At 44.7% G+C, this 20191-nt stretch overlaps 1 protein-coding gene across 1 annotated transcript in view; it reads left to right on the forward strand.

Annotated features, from left to right (window-relative positions):
• LOC124798078 overlaps window positions 1-20191 on the forward strand; it is a 362131-nt gene that overhangs the window by 209973 nt on the left and 131967 nt on the right. The window contains exon 6 of the mRNA XM_047261317.1: window positions 17929-18009. Coding sequence (XP_047117273.1) covers window positions 17929-18009 — 81 coding nt within the window. The remainder of the gene's footprint in view (window positions 1-17928; window positions 18010-20191) is intronic.

The following is a 20191-nucleotide window of genomic DNA, read 5'->3' on the forward strand; positions in this document are numbered from 1 at the left end:
GCCTCAGAACATGTCCTACCAACCGATCCCTTCTTCTGGTCAAGTTGTGCCACAAACTTCTCTACTCCCCAATCTTATTCAATACCTTCTCATTAGTTACGTGATCTACCCACCTTATCTTCAGCATTCTTCTGTAGCACCACATTTCGAAAGCTTCTATTCTCTTCTTGTCCAAAGTAGTTATTGTCCATGTCTCACTTCCATACATGGCTACACTCCATACAAATATTTTCAGAAACGACTTCCTGACACCTAAATCTATACTCGATGTTAACAAATTTCTCTTCTTGAGAAACGCTTTCCTTGCCATTGCCAGTCTAAATTTTATATCCTCTCTACTTCGACCATCATCGGTTATTTTACTCCCTAAATAGCAAAACTCCTTTACTACTTCAAGTGTCTCATTTCTTAATCTAATTCCCTCAGCTTCACCTGACTCAATTCGACTACATTCCATTATCCTCGTTTTGCTTTTGTTGGTGTTCATCTTATACCCTCCTTTCATGACCCTGTCCATTCCGTTCAACTGCTCTTCTAAGTCCTTTGCTGTCTCTGACAGAATTACAATGTCATCAGCGAACCTCAAAGTTTTTATTTCTTCTCCATCGGGGATAGGCTACAACCCTGTCTCATTCCCTTACCAACCACTGCTTCCCTTTCATGCCCCTCGACTCTTATAACTGCCATCTGGTTTCTATACAAATTGTAAATAGCCTTTCGCTCCCTGTATTTTACCCCTGCCACCTTCAGAATTTGAAAGAGAGTATTCCAGTCAACAGCCTTTCCTTAATCTATTTTCTAAGATAAGTCGTAGGGTCAGTATTGCCTCACGTGTTCCAACATTTCTGCGGAATCCAAACTGATCTTCCCTGAGGTCGGCTTCTACCAGTTTTTCCATTCGTCTGGAAAGAATTCGTGTTAGTATTTTGCAGCTGTGACTTATTAAACTTATGGTTCGGTATTTTTCACATCTGTCAACGCCTGCTTTCTTTGGGATTGGAATTATTATATTCTTCTTGAAGTCTGAGGGTATTTCGCCTGTCCCATACATCTTGCTCACCAGATGGTAGAGTTTTGTTAGGACTGGCTCTCCCAAGGCTGTCAGTAGTTCCAATGGAATGTTGTCTACTCCGGGGGCCTTGTTTCGACTCAGGTCTTTCAGTGCTCTGTCAAACTCTTCAGGCAGTATCGTATCTCCAATTTCATCTTCATCTACATCCTCTTCCATTTCCATAATATTGTCCTCAAGTACATCGCCCTTGTATAGACCTTCTATATACTCCTTCCATCTCTCTGCTTTCCCTTCTTTGCGTAGAACTGGGTTTCCATCTGAGCTCTTGATGTTCATGCAAGTGATTCTCTTATCTCCAAAGGTCTCTTTAATCTTTCTGTCCCCCCTGCGGATCCGGGGTAAGAATAGACCCGAGGTATTCCTGCCTGTCGTAAGAGGCGACTAAAGGACTTTCGACTGTTTCGGCCTCCTAGTAGTAGGTCCCCCTTGGGGTTTGACCTCCGTTTTTCAAAATTCTACAGAAGTACGAGACTTTTGGCGAAGGACGCCTTACGTGGTGTATCACTGGTCCTCAGTGCACTACGACCTTGGCATTCAGCATTGTAACGGCGTTGTAACCGCACCCACTGTTCCTCAAGTTGGGCCTAAATGCCTGATGGGTTGCACAAGTAGTGCGTCCCCATCTCCACCTACGATCATGATGGACCTTCCATGGCACCCGAAATCCAGCACGGTAGCCAGCCCGTTGTTGTGGGGTCGTCATGTACCCTCTAGGTTGTAGCCCCCTGACAACACAGGGATCGTACTGCCGATACCTGAGCTGCACCCTCCCCACGTCGGCCAAGGAGTAGATGCCCGTCTCCTTGGGGCATCGGGACTCCCGGCAACGGTCGTCCTGCCAGGTGGCCCTTGTTGAGGCTTGGATGCGCGCGTGGGGAGAGCCCCTGGTCGGAGTGGGTGGTATCGGGGCGAACGTTTCGCAGATGAAACGTCAACATGTATCAGGTCGCTCTGCGGCCGAGTCTTTTAAAAAGAAAGGTACTGTCTCTGGTTCTGGTTCTCCTGCCCTTTCCCCCTTGGCCACTCCCTGGGAGGAAGGACAGGCCCGCCGGCTTGGGGCGAAGTACTTCCCCCGCTATTTATTCTGTTCTCGGACCGATGGGGGAAGTTTGCCACCTCTAAGCCCATGTTCTTTGTCCAGCACATCGAGGACATCTTCGGGGAAATCGAGGCTCTCAGTAAAATGCGTTCGGGGTCCGTTCTTATAAAGACCGCCTCCGCCACACAGTCGGCGGCGCTCCAGGCGTGCGACCGACTAGGGGACATCCCAGTGTCTATTGTCCCGCATCTGGCGCTGAATAGGACGCAGGGGGTTATTTTTCATCGGGACCTCCTGCTGCAATCTGATGAGCTCAGGGCCAACCTGGAGCACCGAGGCGTGCATTTCGTCCGGCGAGTTCAGCGCGGCCCCAAAGACCGTCGCGTCGACACCGGAGCCTTTATCCTCGCCTTCGAGGGGGACATTCTCCCGGAGAAGGTAAAGCTGATGTGCTACCGGTGCGACGTGCCACCTTACGTCCCGCCTCCTATGCGCTGCTTTCGGTGTTTGCACTTTGGGCACGTGTCGTCACGGTGTGAGGCTGAGCCCCTTTGTAGCGATTGCGGACGTCCTCTTCGTGAGGAACATACATGCACCCCACCACCTCGGAGCGTCAATTGTCCTGGCATCCACTCGCCTAGATCTTTAGACTGGCCTGCGTATCAGAAGAAGAAGATTCAAGAATTAAAAACTTTGGGTCGTCTCTCTTATTCTGAGGCCAGGAAGAAGTATGACCGTCTCCATCCCGTGACGTTGACAACTTCGTTTGCCTCAGTCGTGTCCACTCCTTCCACAGTATCCTCACCCCTCTCCTGTTCCCCCTCCACCTCCTCACCCATCCGGGGTCTATGCTTCTGCCTCCCAAATCCCTCCCTTCCAAATCCTCCTCCCTTGCGGCCCCTGCCCCCTCTGCCCCGGGGCCCACCCTTCCTCCTCTTCCCCCTCTTCCCCCTCTGCCGCCTGAGAAGCGATTCTCTTCTCAGGCGTCCATCGGGGAAACGTTCTGGACCCCGGCTTCCGAGGTCCGGCGTTCCAACACGGACCCCGCGCGTGAGGACCTCCTTCGGGTCCAGCCCACCATCCCCGTGCCTCATCGGACTTCCAAGAAGGCCTCCAAGAAGAAATCTTTATCCCCCTCTCCACCCCGGCGTGTTTCGTCTGACGCTCCATCCGTGAGTCGCTGCTGCCGGCCGTCCTCAGTTTCACCGGGACGCTCTGCTGCCAGGCGCTCGGCTGGCCTCTCGTCAGCGCATGATGCTGCCCCTCCTACACAACCAGGGACAGCGGCTGCAGCTGGCGACGACTCGATGGAACAGGATCCGCCTCCCGCCGGTTGTAGCGTTGTTCCCTCGACACCTGGCCCTCCGCGGCTGTCGAGGTGACCAGCTCTTCACCCGTTTCGTTCCCCCTCTTTTCTGACTAGTGATGGCTTTGTTACATTGGAACATAAGAGGTATTCGATCTAATCGGGAGGAATTAAAACTGCTCGTCCGCCTGCACTGTCCACTCATCCTTGGTCTCCAGGAAACCAAGTTGCGCCCAACTGACCATATTGCTTTTACCCACTATACCTCGGAGCGGTCTGACCTCACCCCTGTGGACGGTATTCCAGCTCATGGTGGGGTCATGTTGCTCGTTTGGGACGATGTCTATTACTGTCCCCTCCCATTGACCACCCCACTCCAAGCAATAGCTGTCCGTATTACTCTTTCTCCCTTTACTTTTTCTGTTTGTACCATCTACACTCCATCGTCATCTGCAGTTAGTCGGGCTGACATGCTGCACCTGATTGTTCAGCTTCCTCTGCCGTTTTTATTGTTTGGCGACTTCAATGCCCATCATCCCCTTTGGGGCTCTCCTGCACCCTGTCAGAGAGGCTCCCTCTTGGCGGATGTCTTCAACCATCTCAATCTTGTCTGCCTCAATACTGGCGCCCCGACTTTCCTCTCGGACTCTACTCATACCTACTCCGACTTGGACCTCTCGAACTGTTCTACCGCTCTTGCCCGTTGGTTCGAGCGGTATGTCCTTTCTGACACCTATTCGAGCGACCACTTCCCCTGTGTCGTTCGTCTCCTGCACCACATTACATCCCCACGTCCTTCGAGCTGGAACATGCCGAAAGCTGACTGGGGGACTTTACTCCTCCCTGGCGACCTTTCCGGACCACGATTTTCTCAGTTGTGACAGTCAGGTCAAATACCTCACAGCTGTTATCATCAATGCTGCCGTACATTCCATTCCTCGTACTGCCTCATCTTCACGTCGCGTTTCTGTCCGCTGGTGGAATGAGGCTTGTCGAGACGCTATCCGTGCTCGACGACGTGCTTTACACACCTTTCGCCGCCATCCTACGTTGGCGAATTGTATTGGATACAAACGACTCCGAGCGCAATGCCGTAGAGTCATCAAAGACAGCAAAAAGCTTGTTGGGCCTCTTTCACCAGCTCCTTTAACAGTTTTACTCCCTCTTCTGTCGTCTGGGGTGGCCTGCGCCGGCTGTCGGACATTAAGGCCCACTCCTCGGTACCTGGCCTGACTTCAGGTGATGAGGTCCTTGTTGATCCTGTGGATATCTCCAACGCCTTCGGCCGCTTTTTCGCGGAGGTTTCAAGCTCCGCCCATTACCAACCTGACTTCCTTCCCAGGAAAGAGGCAGAAGAGGCTCGGCGACCTTCCTTCCACTCACTGAATCTGGAAACTTATAATGCCCCCTTTACTATGCGGGAACTCGAACGTGCACTTGCACTGTCCCGGTCCTCTGCTCCGGGGCCAGATGCCATTCACGTTCAGATGCTGACACACCTTTCTCCGGCAGGCAAAAGCTTCCTTCTTCATACCTACAATCGCGTCTGTACCGAAGGTCAAGTCCCCATGCGTTGGCGTGACGCCGTCGTTGTTCCTATACCCAAACCTGGGAAGGATAGACACCTTCCTTCTAGTTACCGCCCCATTTCTCTTACAAGCTGTGTCTGTAAAGTGATGGAGCGCATGGTTAATGCTCGGTTAATTTGGATTCTTGAATCTCGACGGCTGCTTACCAATGTTCAATGCAGCTTTCGTCGCCGCCGCTCCTCTGTTGACCACCTTGTGACCTTGTCGACATTCATCATAAACAACTTTTTGCGAAAGCCCCAAACGGTCGCCGTGTTCTTCGGTTTGGAGAAGGCTTATGATACCTGTTGGAGAGGAGGTATCCTCCGCACTATGCATGGGTGGGGTCTACGCGGTTGCCTGCCTCTTTTTATTGATTCCTTTTGAACAGATAGACAGTTTAGGGTCCGTGTGGGTTCCGTATTGTCCGATATCTTCCTCCAGGAGAACGGAGTGCCTCAGGGCTCCGTCTTGAGCGTAGCCCTTTTTGCCATAGCGATCAATCCAATTATGGATTGCATTCCACCTAATGTCTCAGCCTCTCTTTTTGTCGATGACTTCGCGATCTACTGCAGTGCCCAGCGAACATGCCTCCTGGAGCGCTGCCTTCAGCGTTGTCTAGACAGCCTATACTCATGGAGTGTGGCAAATGGCTTCTGGTTCTCTGAAGAGAAGACTGTTTGCATCAACTTTTGGCGATATAAAGCGTTACTTCCGCCATCCTTACATCTCGGTCCCGTTGTTCTCCCATTCGTGGAAACAACTAAGTTTCTAGGGCTCACACTGGACAGGAAACTTTGTTGGTCTCCGCACGTCTCTTATTTGGCTGCCCGTTGTACACGGTCCCTTAATGTCCTCAGTGGTTCATCTTGGGAGCGGATCGCACTGTCCTGCTTCGCTTGTATCGGTCCATAGTCCGATGAAAGCTGGATTATGGGAACCTCGTCTGCTCGGCCATCCCTCTTACGCCGTCTCATGGCTGAGGGGGTTATGTCTTGTGACCGGAGCTTTCTACACTAGTCCCGTCGAGTCTTTATGCTGAAGCTGCCGAATTACCATTGACCTACCGGCGCGACGTACTGCTTTGTCGATATGCCTGCCGGCTGTTGTCAATGCCCGACCACCCCTCTTATCAGTCCTTCTTCGCCGATTCTCTCGACCGTCAGTATGGGTTGGATGTGTCTGCCCTGCTGCCCCCTGGAGTCCGCTTTCGTCGCCTGCTTCGACAATTGGATTTTGCCCTCCCTACCACCTTCAGAGAGGGTGAGAGCCCGACACCACCTTGGCTCCAGGCTCCGGTTCATGTTTATCTCGACCTCAGCTCGCTCCCGAAGGAGGGTACTCCGGCTGCAGTGTATTGCTCATGGTTTGTCGAACTTCGTGCGCGACTTGCCAGTCACACCTTTATTTACACTGATGGCTCCAAAACTGACGATGGTATCGGCTGTGCCTTTGTCGTCGGGGCCGTCACCTTTAAATACCGGCTCCTCGACCAGTGTTCCAGCTTTACGGCCGAGCTTTTTGCTCTCTATCAGGCCGTTCAGTATGCCTGCCGCCACCGCCATTCGTCGTATGTACTCTGCTCTGATTCACTCAGTGCTCTTCAGAGCCTTGGAGCTCCATATCCGGTCCATCCCTTGGTGCAACGGATCCAGCAGTCCCTACTTTCTTTCGCTGAGGGTGGCTCTCCTGTCAGCTTTCTGTGGGTTCTCGGCCATGTAGGAGTGCCTGGGGATGAGGCTGCTGATGCTGCAGCCAAGGCTGCAGTCCTCCTGCCTCGGCCAGCCTCCCATTGTGTCCCGTCATCTGACGTTAGTGGGGTTGTTTGTAAGAGGCTTGTGTCCTTGTGGTGGGATACTTGGTCCTCACTTCAAGGAAACAAGCTCCGGGCAGTAAAACCTTTCCCAACTGCTTGGACAACCTCCTCCCGACCATCTCGGCGAGAAGAGGTCCTTCTGACCAGGTTGCGGATTGGGCATTGCCGGTTTAGCCACCGCTACCTGCTCTCAGGTGACCCAGCCCCGCAGTGCCCTTGTGGTCATGCATTAACAGTGCGCCATGTTTTAGTGTCGTGTCCCCGTTTTAGTCAATCTCGTGTTGTCCTGTCTCTGCCATCTACTTTATAGGATATTTTAGCGGATGACGCTCGAGCAGCTGCTCGTGTTCTTCATTTCATTACTTTGACTGGATTGTCCAAAGACATCTAACTCTTTCACTTATTTTATCTGCATCTTTGTAAGAACTTTCTGGTGTCCCCCCCCCCCCCCCCCCCTTGAGTTGTACTAGATTGTATGTGCTCTAACAATTGTGACTGGGCGCTAATGACCCCAAACAAAACAAAAAAAATTAATCTTCCTGTAGGCAGTATCTATTTACCCCTAGTGAGATAAGCCTCTACATCCTTACATTTGTCCTCTAGCCATCCCTGCTTAGCCATTTTGCACTTCCTGTCGATCTCATTTTTGATAATCCTGAGTTAATAACGAGCATCAAAACCGATTCAGGGATTAGTGAACACAGGGTCGTCGTAGCGAGATTGAATATTGTAATCCCCAAATCTTCGAAAAATAAGCGAAAATATATGTATTCAAAAAAGCAGATAAAAATTCACTTGACACCTACCTGAGACAATCTCCACTCATTCCAAATTAATAATATAAGTGTAGACCATATGTGGCTTAAATAGTATCTGCAGCAGTTGAGAGATTTATACCAAATTAACAAACGGTGGAGCTGATCCTCATTGGTACACAAAACGGGTTAGAACACTGCTGCAAAAACAACGAAACAAACGTGCCAAATTTAAAGACACAAAATCACGAAGATTAGCGATCTTTTACAGAAGCCCTAAATTTAGCGCGGACTTCAATGCGATATGCTTATAACAGTTTCCACAACGAAACTTCGTCTCGAAACCTGGCAGAAAATTCAAAGAGATTATGGTCGTGTGTAAAGTATGTTAGCGGCAAGAAACGATCAGTGCCTTCTCTGCGCTATAGCAATGGAGATACTATCGAAGACAGTGCTGCCAAAGCAGAGTTACTAAACACAGCCTTCCGAATGCCTTCACAAAAGAAGACGAAGGAAATATTCCAGAATTAGAATCGAGAACAGCTGCCAACATGAGTAACGTAGAAGTAAATAACCTCGGAATAGTGAAGCAACTTAAATCACTTAATTAAAGCAAGACTTCTAGTCCAGACTGTATACCAATTAGGTTCCTTTCAGAGTATGCTGATGCATTAGCTCCATACTTAACAATCATATACAACCATTCACTCAACGTAAGATCTGTACCCAAAGACTGGTAAGTTGCACAGGTAGCATCAATATTCAAGAAAGGTAGTAAGAGTAATCCACTAAACTACAGGCAAATATCGTTACCGTCGATATGCAGCAGGATTTTGGAACATATATTGTGTACAAACATTATGAATTACCTTCAAGAAAACGGTCTATTGACACACTGTCAGCATGGATTTAGAAAACATCGTTTCTGTGAAACACAACTGGCTCTGTATTCACATGAAGTGTTGACTGCTATTGACAAGGGAGTACAGATTGATTCAGTATTTCTGGATTTCCGGAAGACTTTTGACACTACCACACAAGCTGCTCGTAGTGAAATTGCATGATTATGGAATATCGTCTCAGTTATGTGGCTGGATTTGTGATTTACTGTCAGAAAGATCACAATTCGTAGTAACTGATGGAAAAAGTCAAGGAAAACAGAAGTGATTTCTAGCGTTCCCCAAGGTAGTGTTATAGGCCCTTTGCTGTTCCTTATCTATATAAACGGTTTGGGAGACAATCTGAGCAGCCATCTTTGGTTGTTTGCAGATGACGCTGTCGTTTATCGACCAATAAAGTCATCAGAAGATCAAAACAAACTGCAAAATGATTTAGAAAAGATATCTGAATGGTGTGAAAATTGGTAGTTGACCCTAAATAACGAAAAATATGAGGTCATTCACATGAGTGCTAAAAGGAACTCGTTAAACTTCGGTTGCACGATAAATCAGTCTAATCTAAAAGCCATAAATTCAACTAAATACCTAGGTATTACGATTACGAACAATTTAAATTGGAAGGAACACACAGAAAATGTTGGGGAAGGCTAACCAAAGACTGCGGACACTTAGAAAATGTAACAGACCTACTAAGGAGACTGCCTACACTGCACTTGTCCATCCTCTTTAAGAATACTACTGCACGGTGTGGGGTCCTTACCAGAGAGGACTGACGGAGTACATCGAAAAAGTTCAAGAAAGGCAGCATGCTTTGTATTATCGCGAAATATGTGTCACAGAAATGATACAGGACTTGGGCTGGACATCATTAAAAGAAAGGCATTTTTCGTTGTCTGAATCTTCTCACGAAATTCCAATCACCAACTTTCTCCTCCAAAAGCGAAAATATTTTGTTGGCACCAACCTACTTAGGGCGGAATGATCACCATGATATAAAGGAAATCAGATTTCGTATAGAAAGATACAGGTGTTCATTATTTCCGCGCAGTATAAGAGATTGGAATAATGGAGAATTGTGAAGGTGGTTCGATTAACCCTCTGCCAGGCACTTAAATGTGATTTGCAGAGTATCGATGTAGATTTACTTTTTGCTACTACTTTGAGCATAGCAACTGCAGATGTGGATGCTGAAATGTAGGTTTGGACACAAAAGGTCCATCATTCTGTTCCCATGATTCTGTACCTGAACAGCCCATGATTCTGTACCTGAACAGCACAGTCATTGACATTCACATGCATTTCTTTGTGCTATTGCATTCATCAGTTTAGAAAACGTCTGTTAGTAGTTTGATGAAATAATGAAAAAGAAAATATTTATTTATATATTTATTATGTAAAAAAATGAAATGAATGGATTTGAAAATGGGGAGAAGAAACGTTGCTTTAAATAGTTTTGTTATTTGCTCTTTCAGTATGAACTTTATTGTAGAACCCCTTATTTGCGTGTGGTAATAAAAATTAATTTAGACACAATTAAGCACATTTAAAATTACGTGAACCTTAGCAACCATCTCACGCTGATAAATTCATACTAACTGATTAAGAACATTTAGTTGAAAATTATATAAATTAAATTTTTTACGTATTTCGGCCTTGGCACACATTTTTAAATGCAGTGGTTTTTTAAATATTTACTGAATTCTTTCCCGTCATTAGCTATGGAACACAAGACTGTCTCTGTTAGCATAAAATGGTTAAATATTGCCAAGCCGACCTGAACGTTTAATTATCATTGACAAAACACACTTCACTATACGTTTAAGTTATTTGTTTCAGAAATTGAAAGCACTAACAGATTAACAACTTCAACGTTAATCATCCGCCTATGAATGCACAAATGTAAAACCAGTAACAAATTTCGTCAGCCTCAGGATCGCTGTAAAAGAAAAATATTTCGTAATTCACTGCTAATTTTATCTGCTCCCGATTTACGGGTTTAATTTTTTTTTTTTGCGGAACAATTTTTTAAATCTGCCGCCGCTGCAAATCGTTCGGTCGCGGCACAGCCCAGCAACAGCAACGATAATCGCTAAAAATGCTGAAAATTCTTTAAAGAAATATTATAGATGACATGGGTAAGCTAATTTAAATTAGTAATACACAATTTTGATAAATTATAATGTATTTAGACCACAACTTTGTGATTTCTCCTCTAATGGCGGCTAAAGATAGATACAGACAAAAGAAGTCTACTCATTCATAAAATGCTACGTCGCAGGTTCCTCTCTCTCTCAGCTCTCGAGGAAGACGACAAAGAATGCACATTATGTATTCCTATTTATACTGTTGCTGATAATGTCTCTATCTGATCATACAACATTATTTTCCTCTGTGGCTGTATTTTACATTTTTTATCGCAGATATTAACATATTTCGTAATTACATTATGTGTATAGAAATATTACAATCATAAATACATCGAGAATATTATTACAGAAAGTATTACAATAATAACGAATGTCCTTTATACAAAATTAAATGTTTTTTTGTTAAACAATTGCAGTACATACGAATTGCTTCATAGTGGCGTACATAGTACAATTAAATGTCATTTCATTTTATTAATAGTGTGTGTGCTGCCAGGGAACGTTACATTGCCCCTGGTAGCATTTGGCAAAGAGTTTCTATACTTTGACACAATGGTGCTAGTAACGTTCTTTACAATTGTTTTTTTTTTATGGAATGGCTCTTTTAATTAGTTCCAGGGTTATATATGTTCATGGCTCCCCCATTTGGGCGAAGGCAGACAGGAAACCTGGGCAAAACTGTGCCGGAGCCCAGCCATCACAGTTGGTTCATGATTAATCTTGTCTCTTTAACAGTCATTGTTTTGAAATGATTTAGCTGTTTGTCATCAACGGTTACATATCACAGTCACATACAGTTCAACGAAAGTTTGTTGTGTGTGTTTAACAACTCGTAGTTATCATTTTTGCGGTATACTGCAAGGTCACTTGTCCAAGGATATATCACTGAGTTTTTTGAAATCATTTAGTACGTCACTTTTCGTAATGTTCTCACTACCTACGTGTTACAAATCCATCTCCTACACTTGTTAGTGTTCATTGTCCCTCGTCAATTTACGGGTATACATAAGTGTTCAATGTTTGTCAAAAATCGAGTTCATTGACATGTTATGCAGTTTGTGTAAATATTTTGGAATATGTCAATAATGCTGTAGTTGGTTAGCGGCGCGGCGCGTCGGCTCCGTGTAGGTCACCGCCCCCGGTGTTGACAGCTACGGCGCGGAGAGGCGTGTGGCTGTCCGGTCTGCTACGGGCTGCTGCGGCCGCTGCATGGCTGAAGTAGCCGGATGCGCGTTGTATATCAGCTCACCCGTGTGACATCTTCTTGCAGTGCTCCAGCAAATATGCAACAAGTTCACAAACAGTGTACTATCCTTATCGGCATTTTTCCTGCTGTGGGAAAGAACGCACACAGTTATTGGCAGTTATTATTCAGTAGGCGTTCACTAGTCTGGTTTGCACAATGTTTCGTTGTCACAGTAACACGTTTTATGGGCACAATATTTTTTCACCATTTCATGACTTGGCATTAATCACACGCAAGTTTTCACCTTAGAACAAAATGTATCTCTGTAGTCAATGCACTTTCCTGGCGTCCCTTGACACAGAGTTATAGTTTGACACTAGCTTGGTCCACCGTCTGTTATCAGCTCACTGTTCGTGTCGTGTTAGTTCCTTGTCCACTTGCACACACGGCGATGATACAGATTCTTATTGCTTGTTCAAAACAACCTCGTGACGTATTGCTGCAGTTTTAACAGTCCCTGTCTGTCTCTGCCACACAATACTGCACTTTTGTGTAAGTTTTTTCTTCAGTTACAATGTCCGTTGTGCAATGTTTTGTAACAGCACATTCGTAACTTCTTTGTTCGCTCTTTACCAAAGTGTGTGATAATTGCGTACATGGTAACAAATATTAAAATTTCGTATTAGTTTGCCTAAAAATCATCTATATTTATGTTCGAGTAGATTTTATTTGTGCATTCCAGCCGGATTCAGGCATATTGTTCAATAACGCCTTTGAAATTGTCTCACTTTACTTGCAAGGTCCTACGTAACTACAGTGTAGTCTCTGTAGGCTAAAATTTGGATTGTATCAGGCTAGCTCTTTTTACTGATTCGATCTGCACGTGCTTCAATTGAAGCTTCTTTGTGCGTAACTTTGCGTTACTTAAATTTGCAGTAAGTTTGCCTCCCATGGTGCCCTCGGGTCACTACTGGGTGCATTACTCTCTTTGATAATACTAGTTTGAAAATAAAGTTCTCAGGGTCTCATATTATTATTATTATTATTATTATTATTATTATTATTATTATTTTGGGTTCGAACCTGTCAATCTGACAGCTACATACACACACACACACACACACACACACACACACACACACACACACACACACATATATATATATATATATATATATATATATATATATATATATAATAGAAAAGACTGTACCAAGAAATATTTCAAGTTTGACACACACATAGAATATTATGCAGTACACAAACTAATCACTACTAAAATGTTCCTCCTGACTGATTTCTGTCACAATAACACTACAAATAATTGCACTAATCAGGTTATCCGTGCAGACATTTAGAGCATGTTTAAGCTAACACTAATTAAAAAGAAGACATAACATAAATAATCATAAACAAAAGAGAAAGTCAATCATATTCTTATAACTAAATACTTCTACACTAGTACATTATCTCTACAGATCACACATCATTAATGTTCATTCATTTCCAAAAGAATGGTGTACCTTTTTACACATAACACACAGGACTATTAGTCATTTACTGTGGGAATATTTTCACATCCTTACGCGCATACAGTCCCCGTACTCTCCCTGAGTGGGGATCTGCTAAGAGATAGCTACTATTTCCTTCTTGGACCAAGGAATGGAGTATGAGGCTCGACAGTAGGTTTTGTGAGGGTTCACTTCGATATGGTATTGATATCCCTTAATAATTCCTGGTGGTTCTGAAAATACATCTGCATAGTTAGATAATAACTGTACCAAATCCTGCTGTTGCATGAGTTCAAATTTTCGGACTGTGATACTTTGTTCACAAGTGCGTCCACATTTGCTTTTAATTGATCACTTTGTACGTCTGGATAAGAGAGATTTTGTCCTAGAGAATAATTGTCTAAATGTAGTATCCATTGATTCCTACATTTTGTGTTAATAACATTACAATTAGGCACAGGTACCTCTTCAGATCTGAGCATGGACAATTCTATCCTCCTACCCGTGTTCATCAAACTTAATTTTCCCCGAGAAAGGTCGATTACTGCGTCCCTTTCTCTCAAAAAATCTACCCCCAAAGTGCAGGCTACCTTTAAACCCTATACTACCAGGAACGAGCACGCTATGGCTTCTCCCCTTATATACATCTCTACTCGCACTTGGAGTTTAATTATTTGTGGCTGTGCACTGATGGCTCCAGTGACTTTGCAATTGTTCACAGGAAAAATCAGCATACGCTTTTCTTTCCCCAGTACTCTGAATAAGTCCATACTCATGACACTGACAGTAGCACCTGTATCTACGATTGCTTGCACATCAATATTGTTAATTTTGATCTCTATTATCGCTTGTACTTTGTCTTTGTGCTCCTTTATGCACGTGGGTGGTTCAGTTATTAATTCATGTCCCATCTGTACCCCGTCATTATACCTCAGGACACAGATTTCCGATGTTTTATTCTGTGTCAGGCTGCTGTCACTCCGAACCTCAGCCGATGATGGAGAGCGTATCTCGGCTGAATCTAGTTTGTTGGATTATTACTGGTGGATGGGTGTGGCTGCTCTGTGTCGCTGACCTCCACTATGTGTAAATTGTGTTGCGTCGGCCGCCACGGTTGCGCAATTGGCGCATTTTGTGGTGGCGGTCGGTTATTGTCATATATTTCACTGTTTTGCCGGTCTGGACTGGGCCTCTGGTTCTGTGGCCAAGTTCGGTTTGCATCGTTATAGGTATTGGTGTTCCACAGCCCCCTGGCATTTTTCCATCTACTATTGCTTGATGGGCCTGTTTCATTTCGGTCATCGAACCTCCTTTTCCGGTCATTGTTCACCGGCGGACTATTGCCGTTCCGGTCTCTACCTCTATTCCCGTTTTGTACATAATCTTGTCTCCTATTGTTACCTCCGCCGTTTCCATTATTTGATGGAGGCGTGTTATTTCGACCATTTCTGTAACCGTTTCCATTACTTCTAGCCTGTTCAGAGGCTGCCTTAACATCCTCCTGAATCAGGTCAACTGAGTCCAGAACAGACAAATGTTCCATGTCGTTCTCCGGTACGTGTATAAGTTTTTCCTTTACGTGTATCGGCAAGTGTGATTTCAAAAGTCTGATCAAATCCCGGGATGAAATCTGCTCGTCCCAGTAACGGGTCTTATTAATGTATTTCTCAAAATATTTTCGCAAATTGCCTAATCGTAGAGAATACGGCTCTGGATTATATACCTCTTTCCGTAATCTCTCCTGAATACATGTTGACCAATATTTGGCCAAGAATGCCTTTTCAGATTGCTCATATGTGTCGCAACTGTCAGCTGCTTCGGTTGCCCATAATGCAGCATCTCCTTGTATGTAAGACATAACGAACTGTATTTTCTGTGTATGACTCCAAACGCTAAGCAAAATGTTTCTAAATCTCTTGATAAATACTGCAGGGTGAACAGATTTCTTCTCCGTTGTAAAGATTTGAAACTGTCGGTTTTTAATCAGGCTTTCTTCAGTTACTATTTTGGAGTGACATTTGTTTGTTTCGCTAACATTGGTTGCCTGTTCTGTCTCAGTCGCAATTTTTCACTGCTGTATTTATATGCCATCATTGTTGGACCTGGCTGGCGTGACACACGCCTGTGCGTCGCCATGCAACAAGCTGGTTTCCAGCTCCGCAAGACGACGGTTGACATTCCGCTGCCACAGCGGAATGTCTGTGTGCACCGCCCTTTTTAGGTCCTGCACTTCCGCACTAGAGCCCAAGTCTTTGGCCTCAATCGCGGCGTGCACCTTCTCGTCTATTTTTTTTTTTTTTTTTTTTTTTTTTTTTTTTTTGTAAATTCCTTTTCAATTTTGTTCGCCTGTTCGGACATTTTCTGCTCTATTGCTTGACTTGTCAATTTCTAATTTTTCCATCCTGTAGCCAGTACACTGATTTCACCCACGATACTGGCGTTAGCCACCTGGATATTATCTACTCTTTCGCTCAGTTCTTGCACCGCTTTGGCTATGGTTTCATAGTTTTGTCTCAAACTAACAATCTCACTTTGCATAGCTTCCAAAGATTGCATTAACTGCAAATCTCTCTCATGCTGGCATAGATCACGCTCTGCTTGTTCATGCATAAACGTAGCTTGGAAATTGAGCATGCACTCGAACATAACTCTTAATGATTGCACTTCTGACACCACACCACTCTCTGTTCCGTGTCTAGTGCTTGTGGGTGGCACAGTATTTCTACTTTCAACTGAATCGCTGGCTGGCAGTGGCAACATTTCTTGCCCTTCTGCCCCCAGATTCTCACATTGTACTTCCTGAACTACGCCACTAACATTACTTTGTGCCCCACTTTCTAACTCAGTATCACTGCTTGGTAACTGTTGTTCATTATCCATGTTTATATTTTTCTGACTACGCAATCTAACCATAGTCAACAAAAGAAACAAAATCTTAACTAAATCTCCTAACATTCAGGTTTCACTGACATAATCACACAAGAAATGGTCATTTGTTGAAACACACTTATTATATACTACGATGACTAACTACTCAAATGTCCTGTTATTTTAAAAAAGGAACACTAACAACAAGCACACCACGAATGATCCGAGAACACTGCACTGAGGCTACTTTACTACCCACAGGACAACTACACTGTAGCTTTACCTTTTGGTGATCTATCTTAGGTGCAGCTGCCCCCTGGTATTGTGGTAGGTAATTAATTTTTTGATATAATGAGCTCTCTTCTTCAGCTTGCCTCTGGGTGTATAGTGTTCTCATGCAAAAAAATCATATACAGGTATTACCACACAATATTGGTTAGGCAATACATACAATACATGAAAAAATTATTTATTGTTCTCCAACAAAGTTCGACTACAATAATTCCCTAATTATCTCATGGGTATTTTGTGGCTACTGCTTATTCGAGCCCCGCGTTAGTGGGCACCAATTCGATGAAATGAAAAAGAAAATGTTTGTTTATATATTTATTATGTAGAAAAATGAAATGGATTTGAAAATGGGGAGAAGAAACGTTGCTTCAAATAGTTTTGTTATTTTTTACGTATTTCGGCCTTGGCACACATTTTCTAAATGCAGTGGTTTTTTAAATATTTACTGAATTCTTTCCCGGCATTAGCTATGGAACACAAGACTGTCTCTGTTAGCATAAAATGGTTAAATATTGCCAAGCCGACCTGAACGTTTAATTATCATTGACAAAACACACTTCACTATACGTTTAAGTTATTTGTTTCAGAAATTGAAAGCACTAACAGATTAACAACTTCAACGTTAATCATCCGCCTATGAATGCACAAATGTAAAACCAGTAACAAATTTCGTCAGCCTCAGGATCGCTGTAAAAGAAAAATATTTCGTAATTCACTGCTAATTTTATCTGCTCCCGATTTACGGGTTTAGTTTTTTTTTTGCGGAACAATTTTTTAAATCTGCCGCCGCTGCAAATCGTTCGGTCGCGGCACAGCCCAGCAACAGCAACGATAATCGCTAAAAATGCTGAAAATTCTTTAAAGAAATATTATAGATGACATGGGTAAGCTAATTTAAATTAGTAATACACAATTTTGATAAATTATAATGTATTTAGACCACAACTTTGTGATTTCTCCTCTAATGGCGGCTAAAGATAGATACAGACAAAAGAAGTCTACTCATTCATAAAATGCTACGTCGCAGGTTCCTCTCTCTCTCAGCTCTCGAGGAAGACGACAAAGAATGCACATTATGTATTCCTATTTATACTCTTGCTGATAATGTCTCTATGTGATCATACAACATTATTTTCCTCTGTGGCTGTATTTTACATTTTTTATCGCAGATATTAACATATTTCGTAATTACATTATGTGTATAGAAATATTACAATCATAAATACATCGAGAATATTATTACAGAAAATATTACAATAATAACTAATGTCCTTCATACAAAATTAAATAATATTTTTTTGTTAAACAATTACAGTTCATACGAATTGCTTCATAGTGGCGTACATAGCACAATTAAATGTCATTTCATTTTATTAGTAGTGTGTGTGCTGCCAGGGAACGTTAACAGTAGGATACCGTGTTTGTGATATGACAATGTTGGCTCATTTGGGACTTTTCTTCTGTTTGCAGTTCATTTCGAGCAAACTTCTGAAAGAGGAAGAGTCGGAGTTGGAGTCAGACAGCGGCATTTCAGATGAGTGTGCAGCACAGGTAAAGTACTGTATATTACAGGTTCTTTTCAAAAAAAATGTTGTGCACATAATTGAACACTAATTAGTCACTTCATTATTTCAGTTCCCTGTTGTTGGGGGAGAGGGGCAGGGTGTTTTGGCATGTGTGTACTGGAGAGTAATAGGAACAGCTGAGTACTGTGCCGAATTACTGCAAAATAAATAATGACTGTTGAAGAGGAACCAACTTCGTTGAGATTTATATTATTTTGTCTGTCCTAAAGTTTTGTAAGGGTTTTGTTTTAGTGGGAATTTGTATGAGTGACACAACTGCAGCTTTCTTCATCTTTTATTATTATTAATACTAATAATAATAATAATAATAATAATAGCTTTGCATTGACCAACAAGGACATGCAACAACATCCCCCCTGCGGGTCTGGGGATTAGAATAGGCCCGAGGTATTCCTGCCTGTCGTAAGAGGCGACTAAAAGGAGTCCCTCCCCCTCAAGGGGGTAGTTAGCACCTGCGTCCGGAGACGGACGGTTCCACGACCTCTATTTGTGGTCATTTTGCTTTTTCACTTCTCGTTTCTTCCTTCCTTTGGTTGGTTCCTTTCTTTGCTCTTCTCCACCTCACTGTCTTCCTTACTCTTTCCCCTGCAAAATCTCCTTGCCTTCTCATTGCCTTCTTCTCCTTGCCTTCTCCGTGCCTTCTTCTCCTTGCCTTCTCATTGCCTTCTTCTCCTTGCCTTCTCTGGTCTCCGCCTCGGCGTTTGAGACAGTCTGTCCCCCCCTCCCTCTCCCTCTCCCTCTCCCTCTCCCTCTCCCTCTCCCTCTCCCTCTCCCTCTCCCTCTCCCTCTCCCTCTCCCTCTCCCTCTCCCTCTCCTTTTTCCTCTTCTTCCTTCCTCCCTGTGCGCGCCTGAAGGCCGACCCACGCGTTCGCACGCGTAGCCGGTGACGGGGTAACGCGTAATTCCCCGCCCTGGGTAGACATGTAAGGCACGCGCGTACCCCCTGGTAAAGGCCAGGCCCGGGGAGGGGTGATTGCCTGAGCTGATACCTTCTGACCATGCCGATTGGTCCCTCCGTCTGTTTCTCGGGAGGTGTGACCTGAGGTGTAAACATTCACCTAAGGCGGGAGTGCCCTCTGAGAGGGTCCCCACAAGGAAGGAGCGCGCCATCAGAGACGCTGGCAGTCATGGGGGATTCCTCCTCAATGGATTTCTGTTCTTCTTCTCTCTCAACTTCTGCCCATAAACGGAAACTTGACCAGCTACCAGTAACAAAAGTACTACCGCCTGCCCCACAGTTCCTCGTAGTTTCTCGATCTGAGGACGGCAAGGATTTTTCCTCTGTCAACCCTTTCGTTATCCAGAAGGGCTTAGATGCCATAGCCGGATCTGTCAACTCGTGTACCAGGTTGCGTAATGGTACCTTGTTACTCGAAACTGAGAGCGCCTTTCAGGCACAAAAACTGCTTCGGGCCACACTCCTGTGCACGTTCCCTGTCCGGGTGGAGGCTCACCGAACTTTGAATTCGTCTCGTGGTGTGGTCTATACTAGATCCCTCGACAGCTTGACTGACGAGGAGATTCAATCTTTCCTCGCTGAGCAGGGCGTGATGGCTGTCCATAGGGTCATGAAAAAGGTCAACAATGACCTTGTACCGACCCAGACACTTTTCTTGACCTTTGATAGTGTTAAGCTGCCATCGCGCATCAAGGCGGGCTACGAGGTTATTTCTGTTCGCCCCTATGTCCCGACACCTACACGCTGCTACCAGTGTCAGCGTTTCAATCACACTCGACAGTCTTGTTCCAATGCGGCTAAATGTGTCACTTGTGGCAGGGATTCCCATGAGGGTGACTGTCCACCTCCGTCTCCTCGTTGTGTGAACTGTCAGGGTGACCATGCCGCATCCTCCCGCGACTGTCCTGTCTATAAGGAAGAACGCTGTATCCAAGAAATTCGGGTCAAAGAGAAAGTATCCACCTCGGCTGCTCGCAAGCTATTGGCTAGTAGGAAGCCCACGCTGCTCCCAGCGGGGAAATACGGTACTGTCCTCGCCTCTCCTCGGACTACCAGGGAGGTGGCAACCCAGACATGCGATCTGACCTTCAGCACCACAGTCGTCCGTTCGGCCAGTGCTAAGATCGCGCGGTCGACGTCTCCTCCTCCTCCCATCACCCCACAGACACCAGCCCCTTCATCAGCTTCT

This window comes from Schistocerca piceifrons, chromosome 5 (assembly GCF_021461385.2).
Source record: "Schistocerca piceifrons isolate TAMUIC-IGC-003096 chromosome 5, iqSchPice1.1, whole genome shotgun sequence".
Taxonomy (NCBI): Eukaryota; Metazoa; Arthropoda; class Insecta; order Orthoptera; family Acrididae; genus Schistocerca; species Schistocerca piceifrons.